The sequence below is a fragment of the Phodopus roborovskii genome, unplaced genomic scaffold (genome assembly GCF_943737965.1).
Source record: "Phodopus roborovskii unplaced genomic scaffold, PHOROB, whole genome shotgun sequence".
In the NCBI taxonomy this organism is placed as follows: domain Eukaryota; kingdom Metazoa; phylum Chordata; class Mammalia; order Rodentia; family Cricetidae; genus Phodopus; species Phodopus roborovskii.
The window spans coordinates 5818487-5834059 of NW_026126558.1; the positions used below are offsets into that span (position 1 = coordinate 5818487).

At 45.0% G+C, this 15573-nt stretch overlaps 1 protein-coding gene across 1 annotated transcript in view; it reads left to right on the forward strand.

Annotated features, from left to right (window-relative positions):
- The window catches only part of Fanca (FA complementation group A), a 54179-nt gene that overhangs the window by 37228 nt on the left and 1378 nt on the right, over nucleotides 1-15573 (forward strand). Inside the window, exons 28-42 of the mRNA XM_051201601.1 lie at nucleotides 136-312; nucleotides 1914-1987; nucleotides 3092-3220; nucleotides 5949-6033; nucleotides 8754-8926; nucleotides 9438-9543; nucleotides 9617-9676; nucleotides 9796-9900; nucleotides 10883-10995; nucleotides 12564-12699; nucleotides 13628-13690; nucleotides 14097-14202; nucleotides 14764-14836; nucleotides 15026-15194; nucleotides 15314-15406. Of these exons, the coding sequence (XP_051057558.1) occupies nucleotides 136-312; nucleotides 1914-1987; nucleotides 3092-3220; nucleotides 5949-6033; nucleotides 8754-8926; nucleotides 9438-9543; nucleotides 9617-9676; nucleotides 9796-9900; nucleotides 10883-10995; nucleotides 12564-12699; nucleotides 13628-13690; nucleotides 14097-14202; nucleotides 14764-14836; nucleotides 15026-15194; nucleotides 15314-15406 (1662 nt within the window). The remainder of the gene's footprint in view (nucleotides 1-135; nucleotides 313-1913; nucleotides 1988-3091; nucleotides 3221-5948; nucleotides 6034-8753; nucleotides 8927-9437; nucleotides 9544-9616; nucleotides 9677-9795; nucleotides 9901-10882; nucleotides 10996-12563; nucleotides 12700-13627; nucleotides 13691-14096; nucleotides 14203-14763; nucleotides 14837-15025; nucleotides 15195-15313; nucleotides 15407-15573) is intronic.

Sequence of the window (15573 nt, forward strand, 5' to 3'; positions counted from 1 at the left end):
CACTGAAATGCTGTGTATATAAGGACCGATTTGCGTCCCTGAGAGGGTGACAGACAGTTCTCCTGGTTGGTTTTTTGGTTGTGTTCTTGTGATTGTTCCCTTCTCTCACTGTGGACTTGTCACTGTCTGTTTCAGTTTCAGTTCATTGTGTTAAGACTGTTCTCAGAGGCCAGAGCACCTTGTTCTGCGAAGCACGAAGCTTCCCTCTCCTGGAGACCCTTGTACCTCCCTTCTGCAGACTGGCAGAGTGCTGCACTCTCCCTGTGGAGATGCAACAGCTTCCAAGAGCTGTTGAAGGAGAAGCAATTTTACGTAGGTTTCCATGTCATCCAGTATGTCACATGTCCTGGCTCTCTCTCTCTCTCTCTCTCTCTCTCTCTCTCTCTCTCTCTCTCTCTCTCTCTGTGTGTGTGTGTGTGTGTGTGTGTGTGTGTGTGTGTGTGTGTGTGTGTGTGTGTGTGCTTGGGAGGTGGAAGAAGCTGTGTCTCTGGTCATGTGTGTAAGAGGGTTCGATGTCTGCTGAGAGGCCAGAGCAATACTTGGTTGAATTGAAACCATCACTGCAGACACTGAAGCAGTAAGGGGCACTCCAGAGAGACCTTGCTGTGCCTGGTCCCCCAGCAGGTACTCTTCACAACAGCCCTGTCATGGGCTCCTGGTGTCTCTGTGCCTCTGGCTTACACCTATCAACTGGAACCTGGCACGATTCACACGAATTGACCATTTCCTAATGTGTTTGCTTACGTTAGGGAAAACCATTTTATCACGTTTGTGGTTTAGCTATATGAGGGAAGGTGTGGCACTGAGACCAGTGTGAGGAAAGGAAGCAGCGCATAGCCAGAAGCCCACAAGGGACGGGGGACATGCCATCAGCTCTTCAGAGGGCCCTGTCATGTCTTAGGACATCTGCAGTCTTGCTTCTTGGTTACATCATGTCTGCCTTGAACTTTATCGAAGTGGGATGTGTGGAGGGGTGTTCCATTGAGTGGCTTTTCTATGCAAAGTGACATTTTGAAATTAGGGCACACTGGTATGTGCGATTACTTTAAGAATTTTATAAGAAAAACCAAAACACTGTCAGAGGTCCCTTAGATTAACCCTCCCTGTGGAGTGGGGAGCGTGGGATGGGAGGGTGGGAGGAAGGGAGAGGGAACTGGGATCAATATGTAAAATAAGAATATATATATATATACATATATATATATATAAAACAAAATTTAAGATGCCATTGATACAGAGAAAGTTTGTCTCAGAAAAATAAAAAGATGCCATGAATATTTGAAGAAGATTGGTACATCAAGGTTTGGGGGCACTGTTTGTTTGCTTGTTTGATTTGTTTTAGGCAGTGTCTCACTGTAGTCCTGGCTGGCCTGGAACTCCCTATGTAGTAGACCATGCTGGCCTCAAACTTGCAGAGATATGCCTGCCTTTGCCTTGAGTGCTGAGATTAAATGCCCAGTTTATACCAAGGTTTATAAGAAGGTTTGTTCCCCCAACTCCTAGCCTATAAAATAATTTCTTTTCTTATCACATAATAATTTAACCAGGAACAGGTTAATTAAGAGTAGATAGTATGCTAATTTTTAAGACCAGTTTGGCCAGGTGTGGTAATATATGCATGTAATCTCAGCACTTGGGAACTGAAGCAGGAGGATTGCCACAAGTTTGTTGGCCATCCCCAGTAAGTTCAAGGACAGAGTGAGACCCTGTCTCAGACAAACAAACAAAACTATACTGGTTTCGATAGTTTGGACTTCAGAGATTCTACACAGTTACTCTGTTTCTACAGTACATCAGTTCTCCATTTCATCACAGGACAGAACACAGATCTGTTTTTAAGATAAATATTTATCTTAAAATATTTATAGGCAGTGTGAGTTTTGTGTTTCATCCTCAATGTTTCTGTCTCTCAGCTAACTTACAGAGATTGGGTACAGCTGGAGTTGGAAATTCAACCTGAAGTTGATGTTCTCTCAGAAACAGAAAGGTAAGAGCTCATGGGAGCTGGCCCCTGAAACACTGTCATAGTCTGTTTCATACAGCCATCTTAAGTGTGATGTTCAGGTTAACTGGGTCAACAACTTCAGTCATTCATTTTTTATTGAAAAACATTGAGTTTCCACCACATGCCAGACATTTCTAGAATGTCCCATACGCTGGGGTTACAAAGTAACAGACACACTCACCTATACAGCACCTTTGTATGGATGAGAGACTGGGTAGGACCCTACACCCACCAGAGCCCATGTTGAGAAGTATGTGTATTCTGTGCACTTTGGTAAAACCACAGGTAGACAGAATGAATGGCCTGAGGCTACAAGATAAGCCCTGTAAGAGCAAGAGAGCATACTGGGACAATAGAGCAGGCTGTTTGTTGTGAGGCAATAGGGGTATACGGGAGAGCCGGCTCCAAGGAGTGCCTTGAGATGAACATCAGAAAGTGAGTACATCATGACTGGGTTTTTTTGTTTGTTTGTTTGTTTGCTCACTTGAGGCCTCATTATAACCTCACTTTTAAAAAATGACTAATTTATGTTTATGGGTGTACTGTGTGTGTGTCTAGTGTCTACAGAGACCAGAGGTGGCAGATCCTTTGGCACTGAAGTTCCAGGTGGATGTTAGCTGCCACGTTAGTGCTGGGGAAAGAACCTGGGACCTTTGCAAGAACAGCCAATTCTTGCTGAGCCTCGACAACTTCACTTTTTAGCCTCTTGGGTCACTATTACCTTGAGATTGTATTTAGTTGCCTGCTCCATTTACTGGGTTCACTGGTAGTCAGCAGTCACCTGCTTCCATATTGCCCAATCACTGGAACTGGGTCTTTTTCTTTGGGGGGGGGGCGGTGATTTTTGAGATAGGGTTTCCCTTTTTAACAGCCCTAGCTGTCCTGCAACTCACTGTAGACCAGGCTGACCTCAAATTCAGAGATCTGCTTGCTTCTGCTGGGATTGCAATCCCAAGGGCTAGGATTAAAGTGGTGTGCTATCATGCCCCAGCTTGTGTGTTCCGCTTATGGAGCCCACTTCAGGAGGTTAAGGACCCCTGGTTATAAAGTGTTCCTCAGAACTGACTCAGGGTTTCACTGTTGCAGACATGACTTCCACCAGTGGGCAATCTATGAACACTTCTTCCCAGCACCGTCTGCTTTAGGAGGCTGTCAGGGAGACCTGGAAGCAGCGTGCACAGTCCTTGTCAGTGAGCTGATGGACTTCTACCAAAGGTTAGCCACAAAGTACTCAAATCAAAACCTCCTGCTGTGTGCCAGTAACGGCACAGGTAGGTACAGCTCCTATAAGCCTGCAGTTGTCATCTTCTGCGTGGTATTCATATGTCGTGTAATAACACAGATCATATAAACTCAGTGTGGCATATTTTTGTTGAAGAGACTGTACTTTCCCGATGCCATATCCTTGATGTCCTTGTCACAGGTCAGTTGACCACTCACAAAAGACTTCTGGCCCATGCTTCTGTCTGCTGTCTCAGTGGGTTGTTCTATACTGCAGTCTTGAAATTTGGAAGTGTGAGTCTTCCAACATTTCGCTCTTTTTAAAGATTGCTTTGGCTATTCTGGGTCCTTTGTGATTTCATTTGAATTTTAAGAGCGTTTCAATTTTTCAAAACCATCTGGGATCCTGATAGGAACTACATTAGATCTCTCTACCACTTTGAATATGACACTTCACTTATTTAGGTTTTAACTTCTTTTAGTAGTATTTTAGGTTTCCATGGTACAAATCTTATATTTGCTAAATTTATTACTAAGTATTTTATTTTTGTTTGTCTTGAGACAGGGTCTCACTAAGTACTGGCCTAGAACTTGATATGTAGTCCAAGCTGACCTTGACCTCCCAGAGATCCACCTGCCTTGGTATTTTGTTCTTTTCAGTGTGACTATAAATGGAATTATTGCCTTATTTTTTTTTAAGTTATTCATGGATAATGTATAGAAATAGAACTGAGTTCTGTACATTGCTTCAGAAAACTCAGTTATTTGCTGCAGAGCTTCTTTTTTGTTTTTTGAGACAGGGTTTCTCTGTGTAGCCCTGGCTGTCTGTCTTGGAACTTGCTCTACAGAGCAGGCTGTCCTTGAACTCACAGAAATCCTCCTGCCTCTGCCTCCTGAGTGCAGGGATTAAGGCATGTACCACCATTGCCTGGCTCTTATTTCTAATCTTAAGGGGAAAGGTTTTAGTCTCTCATTGTTGGGTATGACATTAGCTTTAGGTTTTTCACAGATATCCTGTGTCAACTTGAGGAAATGCCATTCTGTTTACAGTTTAGTGACTCATTTTTTTCATGCTAGGCTATAAATCTTGTCAAATACCTATTCTACATCAATTCATGTAGCCATGTGGTTTTGTTTTTGTGCCGTTGTTAAATTATATGAATTAGTTTTTGCCACAGACCTTTCAGTGGGCGACGGGTCTGCAGGGAGACCAAGACTCGGATGAACAGGTCAGGAGTGGCTTTGGCTTGACAGACAGACACAGTTTGCAACTGCTGCGATTTTTACTTCAGAGTATCGGGTTTTTATGCAGAAAGTTCAAGGAACAGATCTTTCGCCACAGTTTAAAAATTACAGACATATGATAGAAATGTCAGCAATTACTTTGGAACATGAGATCATAAATACATCTAAGCAAGTGTGTAGCCAGGAACTTCTGTTTATTTTGGCCTGCTTGTGGTCAGCGAACCAGGGATTTGATTTACTGAATTTAGAGAATAATCATTGTCTATGGTCAGTAAACTTTTAACAGCATTGATAAGAACGCTTGTACTGTTTTACTGATTTAGGGGCCCTAAAAACTCAGTAGTAAATCCCACAACAGCTTTGCTGTGGGCAGGCTAATTAGGCAGGGTCATCTTGTGGGCAAATTCCTATAGCTTTAGGTATGTTAATTTATTAGGCCTTGGGCTGACACCTGAAGTCTCCACTGGTGCCCTGGGATTTGTAACTGATTGCTGGTCTGTATCTCTTTCAGTCCCTGAAACTATATCTAAGTGTTTTCTGGGCTTCTCTGAATTAACAGTGGAGCTATAGGCCAAAGCACCCATGATCAAAAGCATTATAGCTATCATCGCACAACATATACCTAGCACCCATTCCAGACTGTCAGTCGGGCAATCACCTGCAGGGTCCTGAACCACTTTTCCCCAGGAGGCGTAACCAACCACATGTGGTGCAAACCTCTGGACAGGTAGCCATTGAGATTTCTCTCAGCCATTGCTACACTGTCTCCACTGGAGCTGGTGTGGCAGTTTTTGAATGTTAAACCTAAGATAAATTATGTACATTTTTCTCCCCTTAAAAAACAGGAGGAACTGAGTGGTGGTGGCACACACCTTTATTTAATCTCAGCACTCAGGAGGCAGAGGTAGACAGATCTCTGTCTGGTCTACAGAGCAAGTTCCAGGACAGGTTCCAAAAGCAATACAGAGAAACCCTGTCTCAAAAAACAAAACAAAACAAAACAAACAAACAAGAAATAGTGCTCACACAATCACACAAATGTAAATGCAAAAGCCAGAAAAGGGTGTTAGTCCTTGGAGTTGTTTACAAGATGTCCAGCATGTTACATAGGTGCTAGGATTCAAACTTCAGTCCTTATGATTGCTCAGCAAACATTCTTAACCACTGAGCTGTCTCTCCAGACCCTCCCTTTTCTTTAGATAAGCTCTTACAGTGTGGCCCTGGCTAGCCTGGAACTTGTGATGTCAACCAAGTTGGCATCACACTTGCAGTGGTCCTCCTGCCTCGAGTGCATGTCCCTGCCATTCCTTGTACTTACATTTTTGATGGCTAGTACTTTAGTTTCACTGAGTTTTTGCGGATTGTCTCATGTTGTCAGTTATGTGCAGACGCTCCTCCACTGTGGAGGCAGGAGCTGAAATGAGCACCAGTAAGTACTGCCAGCCAGTACTTGAGCAGGCTTTTGTTTTACTTTCAGTTCGAGGAGTTATAACCACTCACAGGATTCTGATTTGGTTCTCGGGGGCCGAGCAGGAAATGAGGACATTCTTTCCAGGCTACAGGTGAGTTAGAAGACAATAGGGCTCAATGTGTTTGTCACAGCAAACCTGTCCTCAGCCAAGATATTTATGACCAATTTGCATAATGGTGACTAACTCAACAGGACAGAGTGGAAACTTGCATTACCCACACCATGGCTAAGACCTAGAACAAGAGTGTACTTGTACTCTGAATTTATTCCACAGCTGTGGTGCCAAAACTGTCTCCAGGCTTTGGAACAGACCAACTTTACAGTAAAGCTGCTGTTGCTGCACAGCCTTCTGCTTCCTTATGACTGCTTACTTAGCTGGACAGGAGGCTCTGGGAAGTGATCATAGCAAGCTCCCATTTAGCAGAGGAAAAGAGCACATGGAGTTTTCATGGGGTCCCAGAATGAATGGGAGAATGCAGTAGTGTTGGGCTGATGTTCCACACATCGTGTCTCTCTGTTCTTATCTTCTAAGGTAGCCTATTTCCAAATCCTGCGTGCCAACTGCCCTTCAGAGTTGTCTTATTGTTGCTATGAAGGAACACCACAACCATGGCAACTCTTGTAAAGGAAAACATTTAATTGGGGCTGGCTTACAGTTCAGAGGTTTAGTCCATTATCATCATGGTGGGATATGGCAGAATGCAGACAGACACGGTGCTAGAGAAGGAGCTCAGAGTCCTCCATCTTTTTCTGAAGGCAACAAGAGGTGAACCAAGACCCTGGGCATATCATGAGCATAGGAAAGAGACCTCAAAGCCTACCCCCACAGTGACACACTTCTTCCAACAAGGCCACGCCTCCTAATAGCACCACTCCTTGTGAGCTTATGGGGACCAATTACATTCAGTACCACAGGAGCACACATGTCAGTCTTCTGTCCCATGGCACAATACTGAGGAAATTAAAGGGACAAAGATTTGCCTCCTGATTTCAGTCTCTTGCCCCCATTGCCATGGTCCTGTGTTAAGTCAGTACATCATATCAGGGACAGTGTGGTAGACCAAAGCTGTTTACCTCACAGCATCCAAGAAGTGGAGAGCAAACCACTGGGTACATGGGAGTTCCTTCAATAGGTCCCTAATGACCTATTTCCTCTAACCAGGCCCTACCTCTTACATGTTACAAGTAGTCCATTTAGGTATATCTCCAACAATGCATGGGGTCAGAGCCCTCATGAGCCACTTGGGTCTGAACACTGGTGCTTTAGGGGTTGGGCCAGAATAAGCTTTCAGCACCTGGCCTTTAGAGGACATTTTCAGATCCAAACCACTCTTCAAAGGTCTAAATTCAGAAATGTGGGGAATTAAAGAGATCTGTAGGTGGGGAGTACTACAGAAATGTGAACATTCTACAGAATAAGAGATCCAAACCACCTGTCTCTTCATCTTGGCCTTTGTCCTCCCCATCATCTTTCCCAGATGTCAAAGGACAACCTGAGAAATGTGTAGCCTGCATGAGGTTTTTAGGATCGCACAACAGGCAGTAACAGGTGCCATGCATATTATTTATGTTCAGTAGACAGAATATACCTCCATACTATCAGGCATCTGACATTACCTGTTGTCATTTTTGAGTACCTGCCCACTCCTCCCCAGCAATGGGGCCTCTAACTTCACTCCTCAGGCCTACCTGGTTTCCTTTCACATTCCTCCTTAAAAGACAGTAGCTGCTTCCTCTGCCACCTTACCTTCCCAGGAGAGTGATAAACTGCATCCTTGGTGGCAGCAGCGTAGTAGCATATCTGCAAGACAGACAGTGTTGCTGATGGAAGTGCTCAGAGTGGCTAGAGCCTGGCCCCTACAGTCCCTATATGAAATGGATGCTAAGGATGCAGAATAAAACCAAAATGACAAAGATACACCAAAAACCACTCTGGCTTAGTTTGTCGATGACTTGGCTCCCAGGTTAAACAAAAGAAAACAGTCCTATTCCTGGTCTTTGCCATCTTGTTTTTAAAAGAGTTAAGATCCAAATATAAGCCCAAAGTAGAGTTCACATTTATTTGGGGCACTTTTATTTAAACACTTTGGTGTTTAAAAACTCACATTTATTCTGTTGAAAAATATGTTTTAAAAAGTATTTGGAAATGTTCCAAAATACAGAGGCCTCAGGAGCTGTGGCACAAAATGTTGGCCTCACATTAGCCTAGACTACATTGAGAGCAGACAGAAGTATATCTGTGCTATGCTAATGGGGGTAGTGATGGACCAAGAGAGTCTGACTCTGGCCTTAAAGAATGCATACAAAGAGCCTGGGAGGGCAAAAGAAAAATTTCACCTTCAGCTCACTCCTGTATGTGGGTCTACTTGTCTATATAGCAGAGAGTAAGGAAAGGGCAGAGAGTCAGCCACAGTGCATCTAGGTGAAGTGTGATTAATATTTCTGGCACACTTTTATTTTTTTCAATTTAAAAATGGTTTTGTTTTTGTGGATTGGGGGCTTGAACATAGAGCCTTGTACGTCCTAGGCAAGTGCTCTCACCCAGGCAGGCCCCTGAATGTGCAGTTCTCTTGCCTTAGTCTCCCAGTGGTTGGGATGCCACGTCTGGCTAAACATTGTTTTCACATGGGAGAGCTTATGTTCTTGTCCCTCCTCACTCTCCATCCCTGTGGAGATAACCCTCCCAAACTCATCTCTCAGGGTCCCCAACTAAGGTCCACAATGAGCCCTGGAGAACTTTTCTGTCTGATTCATGTTTGGGTCAGCTCAGAGATAGAGGATGGAAATGTGTTTGGGTCTGATCTTTTCCAGGAAATGGCTGCTGACCTGGAGCTGGATCAAGGCTCTTCTGTCTCCTATGGCTGTTCAACTTCTCAGAGTCACATTCTCTTCCGGGTATTCAAAAGACGGCTCCAAGCTCTGGCAAGTGGGGACAGCATGGCTACTAACCTTAGGAGACAGCGAGAGCTGCTCATATGCAAACGGTAATAGACATCACATTGTCTCTCATGCCAGTGTCGTTCTTTAGCTCCCACTACTAATTGTTTGTATTACGTCTACCCCAAGCTTGGGAAGGAATGAGCATTTTGGTGGCTCCCATAGGAACAGGTGTGACAGTGCAAAACGGAGCTTTGGATTCAAGTCTTTCTACTCAGACTCAAGAATCCTCTGCTGAAGGATGTACTATAAAGGACACTTTGTTGGGTTTTTATTTCTGTTTTTGAGACAGGGTTTCTCTATATAGCTCTGCAGACCAGACTGACCTCAAACTCACAGAGATCTGCCTGCCTCTACCTCCTAAGTGCTGGGATTAAAGGCCTGCGCCACCACCACCCGGCCACTTTGTTGTTTTAAGAACACATTTTTTAAGTGCAATTTTTCATAATAGAATCCTCCAGTTAAGGACAGTGGTGCATCCATCAAAATATTACTTGTTTATATTTTCTGAAGCCTATCTTCACTGTCTTTACCATGATGTACCGCCTTCTTCCCAAGGCTTCTCCTCCGCTTGCCTCCATCTGTTCTTACCGGCAGCCCCCAGTCTGGACAACCTGTCTCTCCCAACTGTGAGGAGTTCTTTAACCTGGTCAACTCTGAGTTGGTATGTGCAAATGCTCTGGGCTGGCCTTTCTACTTCTCTGTTGGTTTTATGCTGACTTTGAACTGTTTTACAGAGAAACTTCTGTTGCCATGGCAGTGTCCTGACCCATGATATCACCATGCACTTCTTCAGGGTAACCCAGTACCTCCTATGTGACTCTTTTTGGTTGCCTAGCTGCTGCCCTTCAGGGCCAGGGTTGCCCTGGGCACATGGGTTGGCAAACTGCTGAGCTTCAATGTATTCCTGCTACAGGGGCTCCTTAATGTGTGTTTTCGAAGTCAAGACCCAGCATTGGTGGCCAACCTGACCCTGACAGAGTGCCAGACCAAATGTCCCATGATTTTGACCTCAGCACTGGTAAGTCTGGTGTGTAGGGTTTTTTAATTTACATTTATTTATCTTGTTCCCCCACACTACTCTGTTCATACACAGCAGTGTATATATGACTTTCAGGAGTCAGTTCTTTCTTCCCACTGTATGGGACCCTAGGATTGATCTCAGGTCATCAGATTTGGCAACAAGCACCTTTTCCTATGACATCTTACACTCCTTGTTTTGATATTTTTTCAACAGTCGTGGTTTCCCAGGTTCAATGTCCCTCCCTGGTTGTTAAGATTCACAAGATATTTAAGGAGAAATAAAGTAGCTAGAGGGCTGGAGCAATGAATGACTCAGAAGTTACCACCCACACCCACTTGCATCCTCTTACAAAATCCTATATTGCCACACACTGGATGTTCCATGTTGGCTGCTATTCATCCCAAAACACAGTTGACACAGATGTTAATGACTGATCCTAGAAGAAACTATTTGAGGCTTCCCAGATCCACTGGTGCCTCCATCTGGTTAATTATTCTAATCAGAGGGGAAATGGACAGGTCAAGTGATGGCCATTTCAATTTGTAGCTCATTAGGTGGAGTTCACAGTAGCCCTCAGCATGGCATTATCTAAAAAGCAGGGCAACCAGCTCAAGGGCAACATTACAGGGTATTTCTTCATACAGTGTTCTCTCCCTTCAAGCCTTGTCCCTGAGAATAAGAAAGTCTCATGAACTGGGTGTGGTGGTGCACCCCTTAAATCCCAGCACTCAGGAGGCAGAGGCAGGTAGATCTCTGTGAGTTCAAGGCCAGCCAAGGCTACATAGAGAAACCGTCTCTGAAAACCAAAACAAACAAAAAGGGTAAAAGGTACACAGCAGTACAACATGAACTGTGTAGAGCTCTCTGGAGTTCCTAGCTGACTGGCAATTAGGTTTCTGGATGTTGGCAGCATCTCTCTCATAGCTGTCCAAAGACAACTTCTGTAATCTGTTTCTTGGTCATCTTTTACTTCCCATAGTTGTGGTGGTCAAGGCTAGAGCCGGTGCTGTGTAGTCGGTGGAAGAAATGTTATCAGAGCGTACTGCCTCGTGAGCTGCAGAGGCTGCAGGAGGCCCGGGAGTTTGCTAGCAAGTAAGCTGGAGCAGAGTGTGTGTGTGTGTGTGTGTGTGTGTGTGTGTGTGTGTGTGTGTGTGTGTGTGTGTGTGTGTGTGTGTGTGTGTAGCCCCGGGAGTTTGCTAGCAAGTAAGCTGGAGCAGAGTGTGTGTGTGTGTGTGTGTGTGTGTGTGTGTGTGTGTAGCTAGCAAGTAAGCTGGAGCAGAGTGTGTGTGTGTGTGTGTGTGTGTGTGTGTGTGTGTGTGTGTGTGTAGCCCCGGGAGTTTGCTAGCAAGTAAGCTGGAGCAGAGTGTGTGTGTGTGTGTGTGTCTGTCTGTCTGTCTGTCTCTGTCCCCGGGAGTTTGCTAGCAAGTAAGCTGGAGCAGAGAGAGAGAGTGTGTGTGTGTGTGTGTGTGTGTGTGTGTGTGTGTGTGTGTGTATTGGGGTGAGGGGGAGCAGCTGCTCCTTGGACAAGGCTGTCATGCCACACTGAGTACTGGGTACTGCCTCTGGTGAAGGGAAAGCAGCAGGCTGAGCTGGCTGGCCTGCCTAAGGAAGCTGCTCCAGTGTTCATGAAGCTGCTTTCATCAGGTCTCTGCAGCTCAGCTTCCTTGCATCCTGGGCCTGGATTCTATTCTGATGTTTATTTAGCACAGGGTGCCCCAGAGGCTCAAGGCAGGCAGCACTAGGGGAACAGGATAGGGCAGGGAGCAGATTCTCAGTTCTTCCCTCATCTGAGAGCCCAGGCAGATTTCTGGCAGTCCTGGCTGGCCTTACCTGAGGACCGCCAAGCACCCAAGGCATGTAGGGAGTTCTTAGAGTGCTTCAGCAAGACAGTAATCTTTATCAAGGATTACTCTCTGATAGCTAGTGGTTTGTTTGGTTGGTTGGTTTTTTTTTCAAGACAGGGTTTCTCTGTGGCTTTGGAGCCTGTCCTGGAACCTGGTCTTGTAGACCAGGCTGATCTCAAACTCACAGAGGTCTACCTGCCTCTGCCTCCCTGGTGCTAGGACTAAAGGCGTTCACCACTACCGACTAGTGTTAGCTAGTTTTGAATCCATGTGCCTCTGTTGGGAGTACTCTAAAACCTGCTCAGTAAACAATAATGCAGGCCTTGCTACCAACCCGAAACCTACAGAGATCAGATTACTCCTTTGATTCTTACACTGTGTGGCATTAGTGCATCTGCAAGGTGTTGGAACTAAGGTACCTTGATGTTAATAAAGTTAGACTCCATTGGGCTAGCCCAGTCACAGGCCCACATGGACAACCAAGAAATACTGAGAGCTCAGTAGTACTATGGCCTCTTCCTTCAAAGCTCTCAGGCCCCAATATCTCATTATGAGGTGGACAGGACTGATGGGAGATGGAAGCCAGATCCCCCTCAGAATGCTATATATCATCTGCCTTATGTACAAGACTGGCCCCAACCTACCAGATCCCATCCCCCCTCCCTTGACACAGACTTCGTTTGTAGTGACTCTGGGGCCCCCTGCATCGTGTTAGAAAGGAAAGCCTCCTTTGTTAAACACAAAGGTATTTAGTGGCTAGGGACATGACAATAAGGTGAATATGATTTAAATCTCTGCAATGTTTGTGTGTGTCAGTTTCCTCTCTGATTCAGCTTCCCCAGCACCCAGCCCAGCCTGGATCTCAGCTGCTGCACTGCACTTTGCAATTAGAGAAGTTAGGAAGGAAAATGTCAAGGCACATCTGAAAAGGCTAGACTTCGAGAGAAAGGAGGTAAGACACAGAATTTTCAATACCTTTCTTCTAGTGAGCTTAGTTTTAATCATTTAAGTGAGGTATGCCTAATGGCCTTCCTTCCTTCCTTTTCCAAGAAAAACATTACATTTGGAGTTGTCACTATTTCAGAGTAAAACTGTTAGCTGTTTGTTTTCAGTAAGCCTCTCAAGTTTATTGGTAAAGTGCTTTACATTTCTCTTTGGAAGTGTTTCTGTTGGGCTTGTTTTTGCCTGCACTACCACCTAGTATAAAGCCACCAGCAGTGTCCATATCTCCCATATTTGCGTTGCCATAACTGACTTGTGCTGCAGGGGACTTAAAGAGGGCAACTCAGACTCTGCACAGGTGCCAGGAGGAATTGTTGCAACTTCTAAGTGAGAGACAGTCAGGACTTAGGCACTGGACCCAAGAGAAAGAGCCTGACTAGCGCCCTCTTGTCAGAACTCACAAGACCTTTAAGAAAATTTAGGGCATTTGTAAGCCAAGATTTTTTGGGATACAAGAAAACAGGAACCAGCATCTGAGGAGGAAGCTGGAAGTAAGTCATGTTGTACACCCTCCCACACACGCACACTCCTAAATGCAGGACCTCTGCTAGCATACATGCACAAAATAAAATGTAGTAAAAATTGTTTTAAATGGCCCTATATGCCATAATTTATTCTGACATAAGCTCCTAAATGATAGAAAGCCTGGAATTGGAGGTTCATACTAGCAATCATAGCTCTTAGAAGGCTGAGACAAGAAGATTGCTGGAATGAATTTGAGACTATCCAGGACTACACAGTGAGACCCTGTCTCTAAAAAAAAAAAAAAAAACATAGTGAGTTAGAATTTTCCCCCACCTGAGATCCACTTAAGGGCCTTAAGCTCTAGCCTAGAGTATCAGTGCGTGACTTTCATGTGTTAACTGTTTTCCTCTTAGCTACTCATCTCCCTCCTCTTCTTTTCCTTGATGAGCCTACTCTCGTCCTACCTGACCCAACAGGTAAGTCAGACCTTTTAGCCAAGCAGGCATTTTCCCCTAACCCTGGGCAGGTCAGGAGCACAAGGTAATAAGTTCCAGGTCCACTCAGACTTCAGTTCAGATCTCTAGGTATTTCAGACCCTGTTTCTTGTTTGTTCTTCCTTTTGATGTCTTGCTCCAGAACATGGTATAGCGACGTGGTATATATGAGCATTTTCCATCTAGAAAGCCCAAGGCAATGCCTTTATTTAGGTTGTGTCATCAATTTTAGACTCTGGAAAGTAAAAAGGAACCACCCTATTCATGGTGAGGGCTAAACCCCGAATCCACATAAACACAGCAGCTCTTGGGAACAGCTTTGTCCACTGGCACAAAGATTAGCTCTCTACCTACTCAGCTCTTCTGAGAGTTCTTCTATGGGTCACAGGACACTGCTGAGTATCTGAAAGCCATGGATATCTGTGCCGAGGTCCTCATGTGCTTGGAAAGAAGGAAGGTTTCCTGGCTCATGCTCTTCCAGTTGACAGAGACAGGTGAGAAGCCATGTGTCCCTGGAATAGTATGTGAAAGCTAGCTCTACCCAAGATGAGCAGACATAAATTGATGAACTACCATGACAACTATCAGTCTTCAGAAGTAACTTTCAAACAGTTAAGAACAAGCTTTGCTTTGGAGTCACCCTTTATGGGTTTAACTTTACTGAGTTTATAAACCCTACTTCATTTGGGGTACAAATTCAGGATGTACCCATAAGAATCGACTGGGACACTCAAAGGTCCAGAATGTTGCTACCCACAGGCACACTGTAGGGGGAGCAGTGGGAGAGGGTACTTGTTAAACCTCCAGTCTCTGTTGTACTATGTGAGCATATCACCTCCATTTTCCCAGAACACAAGGAAGTGACTCTCTTTCCAAGGAGCTCTTAATGGATGTCCCCAGTGTAGATCACAAGCCCCTGGATGTTACCACAGCTAGATTTAAAAAAAAAAAAAAAAAAAAAACCTCCTCAGAGCACATGACATCTTGTAGTCATCCCACAGCACTGACACTGGGTTCAGGAACCTAAAGAACTGATGAACTCCTTAATTTTACAGATGCTGAGCTAGGGCATCTCCTCCACTTGGCCCCAGATCAGTACGCCAGGTTGCTACCATTTGCTTTCTACAGGTAACTACCTGTTAGTCAGTGGTGAGTAAGTCCATCCTTGTAGTGCCTGGCACGGTCAAAGAAAAGGCATTGTTTCCCCAAGGTCTCTCTTGTCACTCCGTTCCACAAATAAAGTGTGTACTTTCTGTGCTAACTGCTACTTACCTCTCAGTATCTACAAGTCCTTTATCATTTTGCCTTTATCTGCAGTCTTCTCTCCTACTTCAGTGAAGATGCCATCATCAAGGAAGAGGCTTTCCTGTATGTTGCTGTCGATATGTACCTCAAGCTGATGCAGCTTTTTGTAGATGGGAAAACCAGGACTGTGTTACCTCAGGCCAGCAAAAGCTTAAAGCTCCAAGGCCACTCCTTGCTCCCGGTAAGCTCCCCCCCACCCCACCCCGAGCCTATGAGGCAACCATTCCTTAGGAACAGCAACTGAGATATGCTAGTACTGATTCAGTGTGCCTGACCCACGACTGCCTGTCTCCGTTCTAGGGTAGTCCTGTACAACTGATAACGGAAGCACGTAATTTTCTGCTGCAGCTAATACCTCAGTGCCCAGAACAGTGCTTCTCCAACATGACAGAGGTAACAAATCCAGAGATATCCTTGAGCTGATTTCACAACTTAGGTCAAATGAGAAGTCATAGGCCTGTGGCACTTGAGATGGTAGTTGCATACCACAGACCCAAGAGTCGACTAGTTCTTGATCTACAAACAACTTACTCAGGCTATCCTGAGAGGCTGTGGGCACT